Source organism: Delphinapterus leucas, chromosome 1 (genome assembly GCF_059928025.1).
Source record: "Delphinapterus leucas isolate spDelLeu-1000000601 "Yukka" chromosome 1, BTC_Dleu_Yukka2, whole genome shotgun sequence".
NCBI lineage: Eukaryota > Metazoa > Chordata > Mammalia > Artiodactyla > Monodontidae > Delphinapterus > Delphinapterus leucas.
Genome location: NC_143129.1, coordinates 108,404,921 through 108,425,106, shown reverse-complemented (window position 1 = coordinate 108,425,106; position 20,186 = coordinate 108,404,921). Strand labels below are relative to the sequence as shown.

The window sequence follows — 20,186 nt, the reverse complement described above, 5'->3', positions numbered from 1 at the left end:
TTCTAACTTCTCGTTCTCTTTGTCCATTATTATTCCAATTTCTTTGAACATCTTTGTGATAATTACCTTGAACTCTATTAGTTAGATTGCGTATCTCAACTTCAGTTAGTTCTTATTCTGGGGTTTTATCTCGTTCTTTCATTTGGAAAATACTCCTCTCTTGCCTCATTTTGACCAACTTACTGTTTCTATTTCTGTGTGTTTGGTAAGTTGGTTACACTTCCTAACCTTGGAGATGTGTGGCCTTTTATAGGATACATTCAGTGCATCCCAGCAGCACACTTTCCTCTGGTCACCAGAGCTGTATGCTCCAGTGGTAAACACTATATGGGCTGTGTGGGTCCCTCTGTTTTGGTGGGCTGACGACTCTGGGCGGTCTGGTAGGCGTGGTTTGCCTTTGGTCTGGTTGGTTGCCAGGCCCTGCCTTGTGCAGAGACTGCCGACCACTGGTGGGTGGAGCTGGATAATGAGGCTTCTGGCCGCAGAGCCCTGGGTGGTCCCAGGGCTAGTGTTGGCCCACTGGTGGGTGGAGCTAGGTTCTCACGTGGGTGGTTGTGGGGCTGGGGTTCCAGATCTATTGTCTGCCTGCTGGTGTGTGGGGACTGTTCCTGACATGGCTGGCTGCAGGGTCTGAAGTGTTGCAAAGTTGGTGCTGGCCTGCTTGTGTTTGGGGCTGGATCCAAGGTTTCTCAGGGCTGGTGTCAGCCTGCTGTTAGGTGGGACTGTATCCCTGTCTGGCTGGCTGCTTGGCTTGAAGCATCCCAGTACTGGTGCTGAGAGGGTGTTGGGCAGGGTCAGGTCCCTGCTAATAAGCTAGAGGGAGGATTCAAAATGTCACTTGCCAGCACCAATGTCTTCATGGTAGAACGAGCTCCCCTAAATTGCTTCTGCCATTGTCTGTGTCCCTAGGGTGAGCTCCAGTTGCCACCTACACCTCTAGGAGTCTCTCCAACATTAACAGTAGGTTCTGACCTGGGCTTCTTTCAAATTACTGTTTCTGCCTTGGGTCCTGGAATGTGTGAGATTTTGTGTGCATCCTTTAAGAGTGGATGTTTCTCTATTTCCCTCAGCTCTCTGGTTCTCTGAAAGTAAGCCCCACTGGCCTTCAAAGCCAAACATTCTGGATGCTTGTATTTCTGGTGCAGGACACCTGGGCTGGGGATCCCAATGTGGGGCTCCTTGGCCAGAACTTTTGCAGTTGTAATTATCCTCCTATATATCCAAGTGGGTCCACTTGGGGCTATGGGTCTTGACTGTACTGCATCTCTGCTCCTCCTACTTGTCTCATTATGGCTCCTTCTTTATATCTTTAGTGGTAGATCTTTTCTGCTGGTCTTTTTCATCAATAGTTGCTCTGTAAATAGTTGTAATTTTGGTGTGCCCTTGGGAGGAGGTGAGCTCAGGGCCTTCCTACTCTGGCACCTTGGCCACCCTGACCTCTGCTCTTTTTTTAAAAGTGATGCTTAAAATCATGTGATAACCAATGAAGACTGTACTAAATTTCCTTGAATTTATTGACAAATATTTTTCATTGTAGTAAAATATAGGTAACATTACGTTTACAGTTTCAAGCGTACAGTTTGTTGGCTTTAAGTATACTCCCAGTGTTGTGCAGTCATCACCACCATCTGTCTCCAGAACTTTTTTCATCTTCCCAAATGGAAACTACCCATTAAACAGTAACTCCCCATTCTTCCCTGCCCTTAGCCCCTGGGAACCAACCACCTTCTACTTTCTGTCTATATGCATTTGACTGCTTTAGGTACTTCACATAAATGAGGTCATTCAGTAGTTGTCCTTTTGTGTCTAGATTATTTCACTTAGCATAATATCTTCAAGATTCATCCATTTTGTAGCATGTGTCAGAATATCCTTTTAAGGCTGAGTAATATTCCATTGTATGTATACACTACATTTTGTTTATCCATTCATCTGTTGATGGACATGTGGTTTCCAACTTTTGGTTATTATGAATAATGCTGCAGTAAACTTGACTGACTGGAATCCTCTTGAAATTTCAGAGTTAATGGTAAAAGACAGCATGCTGGGAATTCCCTCGTGTCCAGTGATTAGGACTCTGCACTTTCACTCCCAGGGCCCAGGTTCAGTGCCTGGTCAGGGAACTAAGATCCCGCAACATCGTGGTGTGGGAAAAAAAAAAAAAGCATGCTATTAAAAATGTCCTTACTTTTCCTTTTGTGGTAAAAATGGTGATATGTGTAAAACAACATGGTGACTAACTAATGATCTCAACAAATACTGTTTGTTGAGTAAAGAAATATATTTTAGGAAAAATTATATACTGAAAATTTGCTATATAGTTTATTATAGTACACATATTTCTAATATCTCAGCTTACAACATTTGCTAGATTCTGTTTTGATAATTATATTTTGAAGTATTGTTTTTGTGAACCACTAAAGGAAAGATGTGTTGAAGATTTATTCTCAAAAAGAAGTGACTTGAACAGTGTTTTATGAAAAAACCATGTAATAACCACTGATAAAGCAGTGCATTAATAATTTCCTTTAAAAAGGAAATTGGGATATGGTTGCAATTTATTCACTTCATCATTTATAGGTAAGCAAAGGAAATTAAAGTGAGAAGTCCACAGAATATTACAGCATATTTTTATTATGGTTAATTTTATAAAAATAATACCTTTGAAATATAGTAGACTTTTTACAGTATTTCCAAATGAAATGGTGAGGGACTATTGAAAAACTTTGTTTCACACAGGTTTGCTGTTCATCTCCTGTTGTGTCTAATTTGTTGATGTTTAATAAGTGGCTGTTAGTAATATGCTTTCCTAGCAGGTACTTTTGAGAAAATCTGGTTTTTCAAGATAAAAGGGAAACTTTAGTAGTGAATGTATAGTTACTTTTCCAAAGAAACTTGAGCTATGGAAAAAGAATTTTGATGATGAATGTTTGGAAATGCATTCATCATTGTAGAATTTTGTTGCTAAAAATGATGTCACCTGCAGCTACTGTATCTGCACACTTAAAACATTAAAAGAAATTTATTGCTTGTTTTAAAGTCAGTGTGAACCAAGGATGTGTGTGTGTGTGTGTGTGTGAGAGAGAGAGAGAGGAATTGATTTATAAGTAATTGGGTCACATGATTTTGGAGGCTTGACAAGTCCAAACTCTGCAAGGTAGGCCCAGGGAAGAGTTGCAGTTCTAGCCCAAAGACAGTCTGTTGGCAGCCTACTGGAAGCATTTTTCTTGAAGGAGGTAGGTCAGTTTTTGTTCTAGTAAGTCCTTTAACTGATTGAATGAGGCCCACCCACATTATGAAGGGTAATGTGCTTTACATATTCCAAATTAAGCAATTTAAATATTATCTCATTCCAAAACACCTTCACAGAAACATCTGATAATATTTGACCAAATATCTGGACAGTGTGGCCCAGCCAAATTGACACATAAAATCATATTACAGTCAGTTTCAGCAGAGTTTAAAACTTCACTGAAATTATTGTTAAAATATAAAGATGCAGTGTTTTCTGATTAAGCCAAATTTTTGCATAAAAAGGAATTGGAAGGTATAGTCAACAGTGGACTTCTTCCATTTAGACCTTTTAATCTTATATCTTTGTGAGGTGTCATTTGTTTCCCCAGCTGTGACAACCACTAAATCTAAATGTTCCAGTTTAGAACCAAGGCTTTCAGATTGCTTTGCCATTAAGTATTAAACCAAGATTTTAGAAGTAATGAAGCATGCTGAATTCATTGCTCTCACTAAAATTGTTAATATTTTAAAAAGTTATGGCCCCAGGGCTTTTGTTTGTTTGTTAAATAAGTTTCAAAAAGCTATTTAAAATAATGTTTATTTCATTTTCATTTCTTTTTAAAATTTCTATTTTTGTGGATTTCATAATAACATAATAGAATAGTATATATATAATTTATAGATAAATATACATATAGGGGTATTTGTTCAGAATTTTTACTGATTAGGGTATATAATAAAAATTTTTGGAGATTTCATCTAGAAGATAAAGGAAGTTTAATATAAAATTTGATGAAGAGGATGATGGGAAGAAGCCTTTGAAGCATTTTGGAAAATGAAGGATGATTGTTTCAGCTTCAGACTATTCTTTTTCTGGAATGTTTTGTTGTTGAGAGTTTTTTAATTTGCAATAGAATTCCGATTTATAATGGGAAATATTACTAATACACCAATTAAGTTTACTGAGCAGTGCATTCTCTTGCTGTTTTCAAATCTACTTTGGTAGCCAAATAATAATGAAAACGATGCATGGAAGAATAGAATTAGAGTAGTAATACCAAACTATGATAGCTAGATGAATTCTATCTCTGCTGTTTAGATAGACTTTACCTTTATGGGTAGAATTTTATAATGATTTAAGGTAGGGAAAGAGATAAAAGGCAAAGATTTTGAGATGATTCATTTGTAAATAACACGTAATTAAACCATGGATGATTTGGAAAGATAAAACAACTAGAGATATAGAAAGGGATGATATCTGAATATTTTGCCAGAATTACAGATTTTTATATGGGAGATGTAGAGAGCACCAAGTTATTAGCCAATATGGAGATTATTCTTGAAGAATAGGAAATGATGGTTTTTCAGGCAACAGGTAGAAGGGAATATCTTTTGAAGGCAAAGAGCCTTTCAGGACAGTGATTTTTATGTGTTAGTATCATGTTTACTGCACTGTATAACACTTTATGACATCAGTATAATCCTACTGAGGTGCGTGATGGGACTCCCATTTTAAGATGGAAAGAGTATAAAGAGCCTTGGTAACTTGCCCAAGGTCAAAACATATGGTAAACATGCAGAGCCCAGAATTTGAACCTAAGTTTATTTGATTCTGTTCAAATTATTCTTCACTGAGAGCCTGCTGTGGTGCCAGGCATAGTGCTTGTGCCTTAGGAGTTCAGAGTAGAATAATACATGGCTCCTGCTCTCAATATAGTATTGCAAGTGAACAGACAGTAATTTATAGGGAACCTTGGGGAGTTAGAGAAAGACCACTTAGCCCAGCCTGAGATTTTTAGGGCCATTTTCTGTAGGACATAGTGCCTCATTTTCTGTAGGACATAGTGCCTGAACTGAATCTCAAAGGAGGAATAAAGAGTTAATTGAAAGGAGATGATCTGTGGAGAGTGTTGCAGCCAGGGGGAACCACATGTGTAAAGATATTCAGGCATAAAAATAGCATGATGTATGCTGAAGAACCTATTTCTGTCTAGGCCTTAAAGGATGGGATTGGTGGGGACCAGCAGAAGAGCCTAAGTTTCTCTTTTCATACCTCATTGCCTGGACAGAAGCTGGTTAAGATATTTGTGGATAAAATTTCAGACTTTTCAGTGTGGTTTTACCTTCCTTTTCTAGGATCAGTTCGACAGCTTAGACAAGCATACACAATGGGGAATTGACTTCTTGGAAAGATACGCCAAATTTGTTAAAGAGAGGATAGAAATTGAACAGAACTATGCAAAACAATTGAGGTAAGTTACATTTTTTTTTCAGTTCTCAGAAATGAAATTACATGTTTAAATAGTTGGATGTTAGATAAATGTGATATACCAGAGGTTAAATTCTGTGTTTGTCATCAGAGTTAGATTGAATTAGGTAACTGGTTTGTTTTAATGACTAATTTAATTAAATCATTGCCTAGTATCAGAAGGAACATTGGCTAGCTAGATCATGAGTAGCTTTCATTCCAGAAAGATACTTAAAGTCATAAAATCAGGAAGCAAAATTCCAGGAAAAAGAAATACCTGGGTATTAATTCTGTGCTTTACAGTTTTATTCCCCTGTAACCTTTTGCTTTAGTAATCTTTGCAAAATGTTGAAGAGTTCTCCAGTTTCTCATTTCTTTAGAGTTTCGAACACTTAGAAAGTGAGTGTGATGAGCTGAGTTTCTGTCAAAAACTAGATATATAGGGACTTCCTGGTGGCACAGTGCTTAAGAATCCGCCTGCCAGTGCAGGGGACACTGGTTCGATCCCTGGTCCCCTGGTCCGGGAAGATCCCACATGCTGTGGAGCAACTAAGCCCGGGCACCAAAACTACTGAGCCTGTGCTCTAGAGCTCACGAGCCACAACTGCTGATGAGCCTGTGCTCTAGAGCTCGTGAGCCACAACTCCTGATGCCTATGTACCTAGAGCCTGTGCTCTGCAACAGAAGAAGCCACCGCAATGAGAAGCCCGTGAACCACAACGAAGAGTAGCCCCCGCTCTCTGCAACTAGAGAAAATCCACACACAGCAATGAAGACCCAACGCGGCCATAAATAAAGAGATAGATAGATAGATATTATTGATGAAAGTGATTTTGGAATATGTTAGGAGATAAAAGTTTTAAAGGGAAAATTTTAATCTCAAATGGAATTTGTCTTAAGATTTTGTTTAAGCAGAAAATCGTCGTTAGACCACAACTTGACAAGTAGTTTTGCTGCAATGTATTCAATAAAAATGGTGTTTGAAGCTTGAAGACTGGACAACAATATAAGGTTCTAGCTGTAGGGGTTAGGATTCTTTATATTGCATAGTGACAGAAAAATCCAACCCACAAGGCACACATGAGTGAAAAGTCTGTAGACATATTTTGACTAATGGGTCAAATGTGTCTAGGCGCCATTTCTTGGCTCTGCTTCCCCTTGTTGCTTTTATCCTCAGATTTCATTCAGTACCATCCTTTTTACCCCCATAGCTCTAGACTTCGTATCTTCATACCCCCACATCCTGGGGAAGAATGATGGTCTTCTCTTTTGTGCATTTGGGGGAGAAGAGAGGGAAGGAAAGGGGGAAAGAAGAAAGTGAAAGAAGGGAGAGGAAGAAGATGGAAGGAGAGCAGAGTACAAGTGTGTATCAACTTCTTTTCTCCAGAAATCCCAGCAAAAGTCTCCTTTTGTCTTGCTGACCCTGGTTAGATTATATGCTTATCCTGAACAATTCACCAAAATGAGAATATTAGATTGATTTATAGCTAATGGTTGGGGGAGGGATAGGTGCCCAAAAGAAATTTAAGGTAGTGGATCACAGAAGGAAGGGGGATATTTGAGTGATAAACCACATATGTCCACCATTTATAGCAGTTTATGCAAGGAGCTGACTGGGTGTAGGGATGAAATAGACTAGTATGATGAATAGGTTACTTATGTTTATAATGATATACATACTACTATTATGACATCTATTGAAATAGTAGCATCATGCTAATTTCATGATCCATTTGCTTCCTATGTTTTTTTTAAACCAAGGAATTTCTGTATGAAAATATAAACAGGGAACCTAGTATATTAATAATAATTGTGATGATATTTTACCTGTCCAAAAGTTTTGACTTGGGAACTTTACCGTTCAGGAATCTGGAAGCGTTAAGGACCTCTGAAAAGTTAAAATAACAATAAAAAAATGTATTCATGTGTAAACAATGAAAAATTTCCCTCATTTACTTTATAATTTGATCTCAACTCTAGCACATTAAGTTTTCTGGTTTCTAAGTATTCCAATAGAAGTGAAGAAAGAAAATGCTACAGACAGTACAGTGATGTGATGGCAGTGTGAAGTGCCAAATAATAAAGAAAAGATTAAAAGATTGCAAACAACAGATGAAAAAATTGTTTCCAGACTAAAGGTACCTGTCAGTAAGGCAATGATGAAAAATACTGTGGAATATGCAATTTGAAAAAGTCAGGTGTAGCAGCATATTTAAAAGGCTACTCAGTCTGTCAGTGTAAAAAGCAAGTTGCAGAACTGAACGTACAGCAAGACCTCCTTGCTTACTTGAGCTTGAGTATATAGCTATGTGTAAAATTTGTATGTATTCTGAAGAGGTCTAAAAGGGTACACCCCAAATTGTTTTACACTGGTTACCTCTGAGGAATAAGAGTGGGGGGATGAGAAGGGAAGGAACTTACACTTTTTACTTGTATTTTTTAATTATTGAAGTCTTTTCAACAATTGTGTAATCTTAAGCAAAGAAGATGGTATACTTCAAGCGAATCCTATCACAAATTATAGAATAAAAATTGGTAATTTATAAGGTAAACCTTCAGCAATCTGCAATGTTTAATTGTCCAGAATAACTTGGGCCTCAAGAGTTTCAGGATGGCCAAGGTTTTACCGGAGTAACAGGACTGTAATCAAATGGCACACTTGTTTGTCTTTCTGTTTTGTGACTGATAATAACAGTTATAATTTTCACTTAACTTGCAAAAAGAGATTTTAACACCACTTCTTTGAAGCAGGAGTGGCTAGAACCCACAATTTCATGATATGAAAATATAATTTTATAGTGAGAAAGTAGGTTTTGTCATGTACAGATACTCAGGTTAAGTGATGTGCATCTTTTTTCTGTCCCAGCAGACTAAAGAAATTTAGTACACGTTCATCCTAACAGTGGCTCTCACTTGCAGTGATTCTCAGCAAGAGCAGGATTATTGGAAGGTGTTGAGGAATTCCAATAAGGAAAAGCTGGGAGGAGGCTTGTGTAACTTGAAAACCATCTACTCCCTTCCCTTTCTCTACATTGAGATTTGCTGCTTTGGATGAATGCTTAGTAAATGACTGGATTATCAGCTACTCTTTATAGTATCTGTTTTGTCCAAAGGGAAGAAGTGTGCCTTGTTTATTTCTTCTTTAATGGGAAAAATTCTTTTGGTTGACTCCCTCCTGTTTTTGCTACTGCAGAGGACAGTTTCTTTTCATAGTGAGGCAGCTCTTTTGTCTCCTGAATAACAACTATATTCAACTATATTAAACATTTACATTTCAAATATATTGCAGGATTAAATTTTGCAATATATTTTTTGTAAATATATATTTTTTATTTGCATAAATTTAATTTGCAGTATAATTTTGGCACTCCCAGTTTATTCTCTGTCTTCTGTTTTGATGGCTTTGGTTTAACTTTATTTTAGTTTGGTATTGCTTCATTTTTGGTAGTGGTTTGAGGAGAGGAATAAAAAAAAAATAAAGCGTCTAATCATGTTTGGAGACATAGTTATAAACAGTTGAGCCCATTGACAGGTGAATGGATAAAGAAGATGTGCGTGTGTGTATGTGTATATATATATATATATATATATAAAATATATATAATGGAATATTACTCAGCCATAAAAAGGAACGAAATTGGGTCATTTGTAGAGACATGGCTGGATCTAGAGACTCATACAGAGTGAAGTAAGTCAGAAAGAGAAAAACAGATATCGTATATCAATGCATATATGTGGAACCTAGAAAAATGGTACAGATGAACCGGTTTGCAGGGCAGAAATAGAGACACAGATGTAGAGAACAAACGTATGGACACCAAGGGGGGAAAGTGGCAGGGGGTGGTGCTGGTGGTGTGTTGAATTGGGAGATTGGGATTGACATGTATACACTAATATGTATAAAATGGATAACTAATAAGAACCTGCTGTATAAAAAACAAAAAACAATTGAACCATGTCCATTATCCATGGATAATAAGTGGGACTAATGGTCCATGTCCATTATCCATTATCCATGGATAATAAGTGGGACTTTGAATCACTTGGTAGAATGTTTTTTGTTTGTGGACATAAAAAACTGAAATCAGTCATTCTTCTAATAAATTTATAATATTGTATTTGTATGACAGAGATTGACTAAATTTTCTTAAGTGAAAAAAAGAAGCTCTATATACATAATAGTATGTATCATTTTTTTCTAGTAAAAATAATTACAGCATTAAATTCTATCATAGAGATTGCTGCATGAAATTATATTCCCCTACTTCCACCCCAGATCATTCCTTTTTGACTCAAACGTGACAGCGTGGTACTGGGAGAGAAATAGATTGGACAATGGGAAGCCTAAAACTTACTCTTACCTTAACCAGAACAGAAATCTCTCCAAATTTCTTGGATCTTATTTTTATTTCTGTACCTTGCCAACCCTGGCAACATAGCTGGTACCTCTAGAGCTGAGTGAATGTAAGTTGAATGCATAAATAATTGAATGACCTGTGTTTCACTTTAGTTTGGAAATTAGGATCTCTAACTATATGGTGAACCTTTGACTGTGTACTGCTTTCTATCCATACTAGAGTTTATGTCATATACATCAATGTGAAGAGATTGCTCTACTAAGAGCTGTCCCAAATATTTCAAATAGGCTTAGATATAGAATAATGCAAATAAAACCAGTTTCTATTTTCTATTTAGTCTTTATTTTCTCATGTCTCTTTATCAGAATTTTCTATTCCTATCTCACTGTTTAGTCTCCGAAGAACCTAGGGAGCTCATCTTTGTACTGACTTGTGGAAAGTAGAGATTACTTTTATTCTTTGGTTGGCCATTGTTTAACTTGTGACTCTTTGGCCTCCCCTGAGTTTTTGATCAAACTGCTTAGTGTAGTAAACCCTAAGACTGGCATCTGGATACAAGCAGGAGCAACTATTCCCTATATTAATTTTCTTCATAGAATGGATCTTGTGGGAACTCTTTCATTCTTGTCAGGCTCTGGTAGTTCCTGAGCCTGCCTGGTACATATCTAGGTGCCTGTATCCAGATGACTTACTGGCTAAATAATTTTTGCCTCTTAATTCTAGAAAATAGTCTCCCTAATAAAAGATAAACTCCACAAAGGAAAAAGATTCTTGTTTGTTTTGTGCAGTGCTTATTCCTAACTTCTAGAATAGTCTCTGGCACAGAACAAGCACTTTTTGGTATTTACTTAACACTTAACATAGCATTTAATGTGCCAGCGCTATTCTCAGTGCTTTTACACATCTTATAATTTATTTCATTTTCATAAAAACCCAATAAGATGTTGGTATTACTTTATACATTAAGAAACTGAGTTACAGAGGGGTGAAGAAAGAGCTAGCTGGCTCAAATCTGGCTGCAGAGTCTGAGTACCTGGTGCTGCCTCTCAGCATAGGGAGAATGACTAATTCTCATTGAAGAGGATATTTTTCTATCACCAGTACCTAGTGCCATTGAGACATCTTTGGGTTTCTAAGGTATTTTACTAGGGACAATAATAAATTATCTAAAAACTACATAACATACTCTTTCCAACTAACACATCTGTTTATAATGTAACAATTAATTATAAACAATTAAATTATAGAAATTTAATTAAATATAAATTAAATTATGTACTTCATAAATTTAGGGCTAGTTGTATCTTTTTCCATAAAGATAAGAACAGGTTAAAATAAAAGGTTAACATTTTAGAAGTCCTTCCTTTTAAGAAAATGTACTTGTCGTTAAGGAAGTTTAAAAATTTAATTATGAGAATTTAAGATAAATGCTTTTTACTTTTATTATTCCTATAACCTATTATAAATTGGAGCTAGGGATAGCATAATGTTAGTTCTCTCTGCTTCTTGCCTGTAATATTCTCCTTAACTCTATTAGCTATTTTCTTTTGGTGGTTTATCAGAGGAGAGGAAATAGCATGACAATTGGAGAACCTTTTTTTAATGTAATATAACTATATTTTCTTGATATGTTTGATTTGGACTTCATACACTTATCATTACAATATTTTAGCTGTTTGGTTTTTTTGCTTTTTGTTTTTTAAAATTTTTTTTAAATTTATTTTTGTTTTCAGTTTTCTAGCTGTTTGTTTTTTGATCATTGGCATTTTTTCTGCTCCTATCCTTGTACTTTTTGTGTGCCATGGAGCTCTAATTTTATCTCAGTTCATTCTGTTATACCTAAAAGATGCCCCCAACCCTCAACTTAATTATCCACCAGACTACTAACCTACATTTGCAGCAATAGGGTTGTTTGTCATTTTCAGTTTATGTAGGATGCGATCTCATTTAATCTTCACAAGAGTTTGTTGATCTTTGTTGTCCTATTTCTAAGACCTGTAGAGTACTTGCCCTGTAGTCAGCATACAACAGTAAACTTTTGTGGAATGATTCAATCAATGAACTCTACTGCTTTACTAGTCAAGAAATTCAAGCTCATCACCTTAACAAGAATCATGAAGCCTATTCCTGATTTTTATATTAAACTGTTTCCTTAAAAAATGAAGCAGAACCTAACAAGTAAAACATAAAGCTCTTAAGAAAGAAAATAAGTTCAACCCAGTTGTGGTAAACATTTTGATAGTGAGCTTTTCAGTGAAAAGGATTTAAAGATCTTGTTTAAACAACTATAAAGAAATAAGAAGGTTGTCAATGATGTTGGCTATATAGATCACTTAATCTCTTAGCTCTTTCATAATGCCTTTAATAGTTTTATTTCTGAGTTATTTGTTTAGCCATTTGAATTGTGTAGGAGTGTCTAAAATGAGACAAAATGTTTATTTCATCATCCTCTAGGTTTAAAATATAGGCAAATCAGATAGATTAAGCTGCTGACTTGAAGCTAGGACTGTGTTATATAGTTCTGCTTTAAGAATCTAATATTTAGAAGGAAAACAGAAGTTATCAACTTGCAGAACAAAATTTCTCCGAAAAGTATAATACTTAAGTCTGTGCCAGTCTGCTCCTTCCTCAGTCTAAATTGAGCAATAAAATAATTTTCCTCTTTTCTGTCTTGAACATGCCTGAAAATATTCTTCTGGAAGATTTGCAGGTTGATTAGAGATCACATTGTTATGCCTATCACATCCTAAATAGCAATGAATTGTTGAATATATTCTTTGGGTATAGACTATGGAGCTGATACCATAGTCCCCTTCACATTTTAGATGCTGTGTATCCTTGACAGGCTAAAGATCAAGCAAAATTAGGAACTGGCATTTTTAAGAAATGAAATACTTTGTTTACTTTCACATCCATTGAAGCTTGTTTGGTTTTTCTTCTAGGTCTTTCAGGCATAAATACTTAAGTCCTCTTATTTCTTCTTGTTATCGGTCTATTTCGCCATTTACCACCAGTAGAGGTATAATGAAGCATGTCCCTTAAAAAAACAAATACAGTATTCAGAATTTGTCTAATACTACTTGTAGTAATCACTTTTTTACATTCAATTTTTTAAAATTGTGGTAAAATGTACCTAACGTGAAATTTACTCTCTTAATCATTTTTAAGTGTGTATTTCAGCTGTATCTTAAGCTGAAATATAAATATGTATATTAAGTATATTCGTACTGCTCTGTGACCAATTCCTAGAACTTACTCATCTTGAACAACTGAAACTCTGCCTATCAAACAACTCCCCATTTTCCCCTTCCTCTAGGCTCTGGCAATTCTATTAATACTTTCTGTGTCTGTGAAATTGACTACTCTAGGTACTGCATAAGTGAAATCATACAGTATTTGTTTTTTTTTTTTTTTGACTGGTTTATTTTACTTAACATAATGTTGTAAGGGTTTATCCATGTTGGGAAATGTATCAGAATTTCCTTCCTTTTTAAGGTTGAATATTATTCCATTGTACAGATAATACCACACTTTGTTTATCCATTCATCTGTTGATGAACATTTGGGGTTCTTCCACCTTTTCCATATTGTGAGTAATGATTTTATGAACATGGTGTCCAAATATCTGAGTCCCTGCTTTCAATTCTTTGGCTATATACCTACAGGAGGAATTGCTAGATCTTATGGTAATTCTATGTTTAATTTTTTTGAGGACTACCATACTATTTTCTGCAGTGGCTGATCTATTTTGCATCCCTACCAGCAATGCACAAGGGTTCTAATTTCTCCACATCCTTACCAATGCTTAATATTTTCTGGGTGTTTTCTTTGTTTCTTTTTTCTTGACAGTAGCCATTCCGATGGGTGTAAGAAATCTCATTGTGGCTCTGATTTGCACTTCCCTAATGATTAGTGACACTGAGTATTTTTTCATATGCTTGGCTGGCCGTTTGTATATCTTTGGAGAAATGCTATTCAAATTCTTTGCCGATTTTTAAAATTGGATTGTTTGTTTTTTTATTATTGCGTTTTAGGTGTTCTCCATACAGTCTGCATTGTAACCTCTTATCCGATATATGACTTGCAGATCCTTTCTGCCATTCCACAGTTGCCTTTTCACTCTGTTGATCATGACCTTTGATGCACAAAGTTTTAAATTTTGATGTTTGGTTTATCTATTTTTTCATTTGTTGTCTGTGCTTTTGGTGTCATATCCAAGAAATCATTGCCAAATCCAATGTTGTAAAACTTTTCCCTATGTTTTCTTCTAAGAGTTTTATAGTTTTAGCTCTTACGTTTAGATGTTTGATCCATTTTGAGTTAACGTTTTTATATGGTTGTAAGGTAGGGGTACAGCTTCATTCTTTTGTATGTGGATATCTTTTACATTCAGTTTTCCACTATATGAGGAAAGATTTGTGCCTGTAAGTGATGGAAACCCCAGTGAGCTACTTTGTTTAATGGTAAATTTATTGAGAAGAGATATTTATTGATTTATTTATTGATATCTTTTATTAATTTGATTTTTTTAAATTGATTTGATTTTTTAACTTGAGCTCAAGAAGAGGTTGAACAGTTCAGCTGCTGGAAGTCCTGGGATGCAGCTAGGTCACAGGGGAAAAAAAAGTCAGGATCTGAAACACAGCCAGAGAACCAGAGACCTTTGTTGTCTTCCTTCCTCCCTCCCTCCCTCCCTCCCTCCCTCCCTCCTTCCCTCCTTCCCTCCTTCCCTTCTTCCCTTCTTCCCTTCTCCCCGCCCCCCGCCCGCCCTCTCCCGCTCCTTTTTGGGCTTCTTTTTATGTGTTGGCTTCATTCTTTCAGTGCAGACTGGCCTTTTTTCTCCACATGGCAGGAAATATACTCACCAACATTCAGTTTTATGTCTCAGAGATTCAGCTCTCGTACTGATCTCAAAGCTGTATCAGATACAAACACTTAAAAATTCCAGTAAGAGAACTCTTTGGCCCAGCCAGATTCAGTTTTCTATCTCTGGATCACTTAGCTGAGGCCCACAAATAGGGCCGTTTGTCTTAATCTGGTAATTCCTAAGCATGTTAACCGTTAGATATAGGGACAGCAATTAAGAAAAGGGATACTAGTCAGTCTCAGATATCTAATACTACCCTTCTGCCATAGTATGATTTGTGTCCCATTTTACAAATAAATATGGTATTGATCACCTGTTAAACAGTAATTAGAGCTCAGAGCCTCTCAAATGTTGAAGGATTGAAAACGTATAGAGGTGATTTTCTGCTTAAAATTTTTTGAGGTATCTTGTACCTCATCATTTAACTGTAAAATGTAGTTTAAATAAAAATGAATTAAAGTTTTGAGAAATTATTTGGAATACTTTATAATTTTCACTAAAACTCATATAAACATGACAAAACTAGAATGGGTAAAAAATATTAAAATCAGCAATTTAAATATAAATTAAGTAGTATGATATATTTAATATCACATATACAATTAGGATATATAGAGAATACTATAATATTTGGAGAAACCCATTACATTTAGAAGCCTTCTCAGGCTACTGAAGGAAGTGTTAATTCCTCTGTATCCATAGTGCATGATCCTAAGGTTCTTAGAAAACATGGATGAAACACACACACATCAAAACAAAGTATTAGCTTATCTATGACATCGATTATAATTTCTATAATATGTATTGTATCTGTATAAAACTTGGTTTTAATTAATTCCTGATTCATAACATGCTATTCAAAACATGTCTTACATATAAAGACTGCTATCATAATTGGTTACTTGGAGAATCTCTGGACTTAGAAGAGAGGAAAATTTCAAAAACAGTAGCCTAGGGAAACTGACACTAAGGGCAGATTTCTTTTTCTTTTTTTTTTAATATTTATTTTATATTGGAGTATAGTTGATTAACAATGTTGTATTAGCTTCAGATGTACAGCAAAGTGATTCCGTTATACATATACATGTATCTATTCTTTTTCAAATTCTTTTTCTATTTAGGTTATTACAGAGTACTGAGCTGAGACAGTAGGTCCTTGTTGGATATTTATTTTCAATACAGCAGTGTGCACCTGTCAATCCCAAACTCCCAGTCTATCCCTCCCCCTCACCTTTCCCCTCCCCCGCCCCAGATAACTATAGATAACTATAAGTTTGTTCTTTAAGTCTGTGAGTCTGTTTCTGTTTTGTAAATAAGTTCATTTGTATCTTTTTTTTAGATTCTGCATATAAGCAATATAATATGATATTTGTCTTTCTCTGTCTGATTTACTTCACTTAGTATGATAATCTCCAGGTCCATCCATGTTGCTGCAACTGGCATTATTTCATTCATTTTAATGGCTGAGTAGTATTCCGTTGTATATGTGTACCACATCTTCTTTATCCACTAATCTGTCAATGGATATTTAGGTTGCTTCCATGTCTTGGCTATTGTAAACAGTGCTGCAATGAACACTGGGGTGCATGTATCCTTTTGAACCATGTTTTTCTCCAGTATATGCCCAGGAGTGGGATTGCTGGATCATATGGTAGCTCTATTTTTAGTTTCTTAAGGAACCTCCATACTGTTCTCAGTAGTGGCTGTACCAATTACATTCCCACCAACAGTGTAGGAGGGTTCTAAGGGCAGATTTCTTCTTTTTTTTTTTTAACATCTTTATTGGAGTATAACTGCTTTACAATGGTGTGTTAGTTTCTGCTTTATAACAAAGTGAATCAGATATACATATACATATATTACCATATCTCCTCCGTCTTGCGTCTCCCTCCCACCCTCCCTATCCCACCCCTCTAGGTGGTCACAAAGCACTGAGCTGATCTCCCTGTGCTATGTGGCTGCTTCCCACTAGCTATCTATTTTACATTTGGTAGTGTATATATGTCCCTGCCACTCTCTCACTTCATCCCAGCTTACCCTTCCCCCTCCCCGTGTCCTCAAGTCCATTCTCTACGTCTGCATGTTTATTCCTGTCCTGCCCCTAGGTTCTTCAGAACCTTTTTTTTTTTTTAGATTTCATGTATATGTGTTAGCATATGGTATTTGTTTTTCTCTTTCTGACTTCACTCTGTATGACAGACTCTAGGTCCATCCACCTCACTACAAATAACTCAATTTTGTTTCTTTTTATGGCTGAGTAATATTCCATTGTATATATGTGTCACATCTTTATCCGTTCATCTGTAGATGGACACTTAGGTTGCTTCCATGTCCTGGCTGTTGTAAATAGAGCTGCAGTGAACATTGTGGTACATGACTCTTTGTGAATTATGGTTTTCTCAGGGTATATGCCCAGTAATGGAATTGGTGGGTCGTATGGTAGTTCTATTTTTAGTTTTTTAAGGAACCTCCATACTGTTCTCCATAGTGGCTGTATCAATTTACATTCCCACTAACAGTGCAAGAGGGTTTAAGGGCAGATTTCTTGAAAGAGATGAATTGCCTAAAATATTTTTAGTTTAGGAGGAACCTGCCTGTTTTACACTTACATATTTAAGACAAGCCAGAGATTTATTTGACCTAATAAGCATATTATGTTAAAAATTCAAAGCAAGGATTTGTGGGACTTAGTAACCAGTCACACCTTGGTGTGTATTTTTGCCGACTTCAGACTGTTTTCTTAGAAGGCCCAACTGAGATCAGCTGCTTTGAGGGGATAAATTCTTTGGGTATGCTTTTATCATTAATTTGTTTTTAAATTAAAAAAACAGTATATGATCACTGTAACACATTTAAATTTTAGTCACTTCCCAGCCCCTCTCCCTAGAAATGAGTACTATTAATAATTTGTTGTGTCTTCTAGGGCATATGTTTTCCTAGAAGTTTTGATTTAGTGGAATACAAGAACATTTTGGACCATGATGTAGTTTTTCTAGTGGCAGGGTAGGCTTGGATGGAGTCTTAGTGGTTTGTATATGGTTTCTGAGGGCTTTATTGGGGCTTGGGCAGATGGGTGACTTTACATAAGAGAGGCAAGACAAATTTTTAAAAATTGCTGAGGATTAACTGTGCATGCTCAAAAGGTAAAAGTAATATTACTTTCTTCTTCTTCCCCTTCCCTCTTGTGGTATTTGTGCTCTTCCTCCCAGAAGCTAGAGTTCAAATTAGTGTTGTTTATGCTGTGTTTAAGCTATGAGTACGTTAAGACTTTTGTGTTAATATCTGTGGTAGTAGTCATAATTCTTTCAAGTGTCAGAAGCCCAAGTCATATTGGTTTAAGCAAAGAAAGGAATTTATGGCTTATTTGACTGAAAAGTTTAGGGATCTGGGTACTCAGAAGAGTAAGAATTTCTCTCTTTTTCTCTTGGTTTTGTTGTCCTTTCTGTTGATTTAATACCCAAGTAGGCTCTTTACACGTGGGGCCTCCAGGATTGTGTCCTATCAACTTAGCTTCAGCATAAAGAGAACATGTTGATGAACAACAAGGACCTATTGTATAGCACAGGGAACTCTGCTCAGTATTCTGTAATAACCTAAATGGGAAAAGAATTTGAAAAAGAATAGATATATTTATATGTATAACTGAATTACTTTGCTGTACACCTGAAACTAACACAACATTGTTAATCAACTATACTCCAATATAAAATAAAAATTAAAAAAAAGAAAAACATATCTTACCAAGAATTTCAACAGAAATTTTAGCATTGACTTTGGCCTGGATTAATGGGCCTGGATCAAATAAGTGTTTCTGGACTGTTATATGTGACCAACCCACCACAATTACGTAGACGTGACAATAGAGGAGCTGCAGTTTAGGTTATGCTAGGCTGTACTAGAATAATAACTCCCAAATCTCAGGGACTTTACGCAGCAAAAGCTTATTTCTTGCTCATGCAAAGTCAGCCACAAGGCTAGGTGATAACTCTAGTAGTCCATGTGGTAACTCAAGAATCCATACTGTTTTCACCTTGATCTTAACATGAAGCCTCCACAGTTGCTTCATCAGGGAATGAATAAGCCCAGACGTTTATGCACGAGCTATAATGCTTTAGCTTGGTACTTAACACAGAGCTAACAGCCCATTATACAGAATTAGCCACATGGTTCTGCCTAACTGCAAGTGTGCTGGAAAATGTGTGAAATAATAGGGTTCTTTATTTCTTTATTTTTTTTGCGGTACGTGGGCCTCTCACCGCTGCGGCCTCTCCCGTTGCGGAGCACAGGCTCCGAACGCGCAGGCCCAGCGGCCACGGCCCATGGGCCCAGCCGCTCCGCGGCATGTGGGACCCTCCCGGACCGGGGCATGAACCCGTGTCCCCTGCATCGGCAGGCGGACCCCCAACCACTGCGCCACCAGGGAAGCCCAATAGGGTTCTTTGATGAGCAGAAATATGTCTGCTACAAACTGTTACAGAATAAAAAAGCATAGTGAGTGATGCAGGTAGGCATAGACAACAAATGTCAATTATAGCCTATAACTCTAAACAATGCTTAAAATGTTGATATACAAAATTATGTTCAGAATTTGAAACTACTTGCTCTTTGGAATGTTCTTCGCCCAAGTTTGGCTTGTTTTTAAAGTAATTCAGGGACTCATGGTTGAAAATCACTGACTTTAAAAGTAATTTCCAGAATGCAACCCATTTATAGGTTGGAGACTGTGGTTATAACCATAATAAGTTAATCAGTTACCTCATAATTGCTGATTTCCATAGATATTATAGTTTAAACCAGTACATCTCAAATTATTTGTGATGATGGACTAGTTTCTTTTAAAGTTTCTACTGATGCTTTTATAAAATACAAGAAAAATTTAATGCTAGAAAAAAATGACATAAAAAGAGACATATGAAATACAGGCCCTACTTTTTTTACTGTTAGATTCAACATTTATAAAACTACTCTCAACTTCTGTACTTAGCTTGTTGTGGGATAGGTAATGAGGAGTCTGGACCTTTACTGGTCCATGGATCATATTTTCAGGAGCGTGGTATAAAGGACTGTGGTTAATGCTTTGCAAATATTGTCTACTTTAATTCTCATAACCTTATGGGTTAGAGGTACTGTGTCTCACCATTTATAGAAAACTGGGCACAAAGAGTGTGAGTAAATTGCCCAAGGTCACACAGAAGCCACACAAAACCCACGTAGTCCAGTTTCACTCCAGAGTCCATGTGCTTGTCTGCCTCTGATTTTGCAAAGATGAAATGAGGTAGCATTCTAGTCCGAGACTGTCAAGAATGGACATAGATACAGGCAGAGAAAGTTACAATTGGAATTAATTCATTTGCCTAAAGAAAGAGAAGGTTAAGGATCACATAGTGATTTTCATATAAAAGTAGAGTTACAGAGGATACTGACGAACTGTTCTTTTATCCTGTAGTGGGTCCGCATCTGTTTACATTTTACCTTAGTT

At 36.3% G+C, this 20,186-nt stretch overlaps 1 protein-coding gene across 1 annotated transcript in view; it reads left to right on the top strand.

Annotated features, from left to right (window-relative positions):
• FNBP1L (formin binding protein 1 like) overlaps positions 1–20,186 on the top strand; it is a 140,991-nt gene that overhangs the window by 64,295 nt on the left and 56,510 nt on the right. Inside the window, exon 4 of the mRNA XM_089909445.1 lies at positions 5,371–5,486. Within this exon, the coding sequence (XP_089765571.1) occupies positions 5,371–5,486 (116 nt within the window). The remainder of the gene's footprint in view (positions 1–5,370; positions 5,487–20,186) is intronic.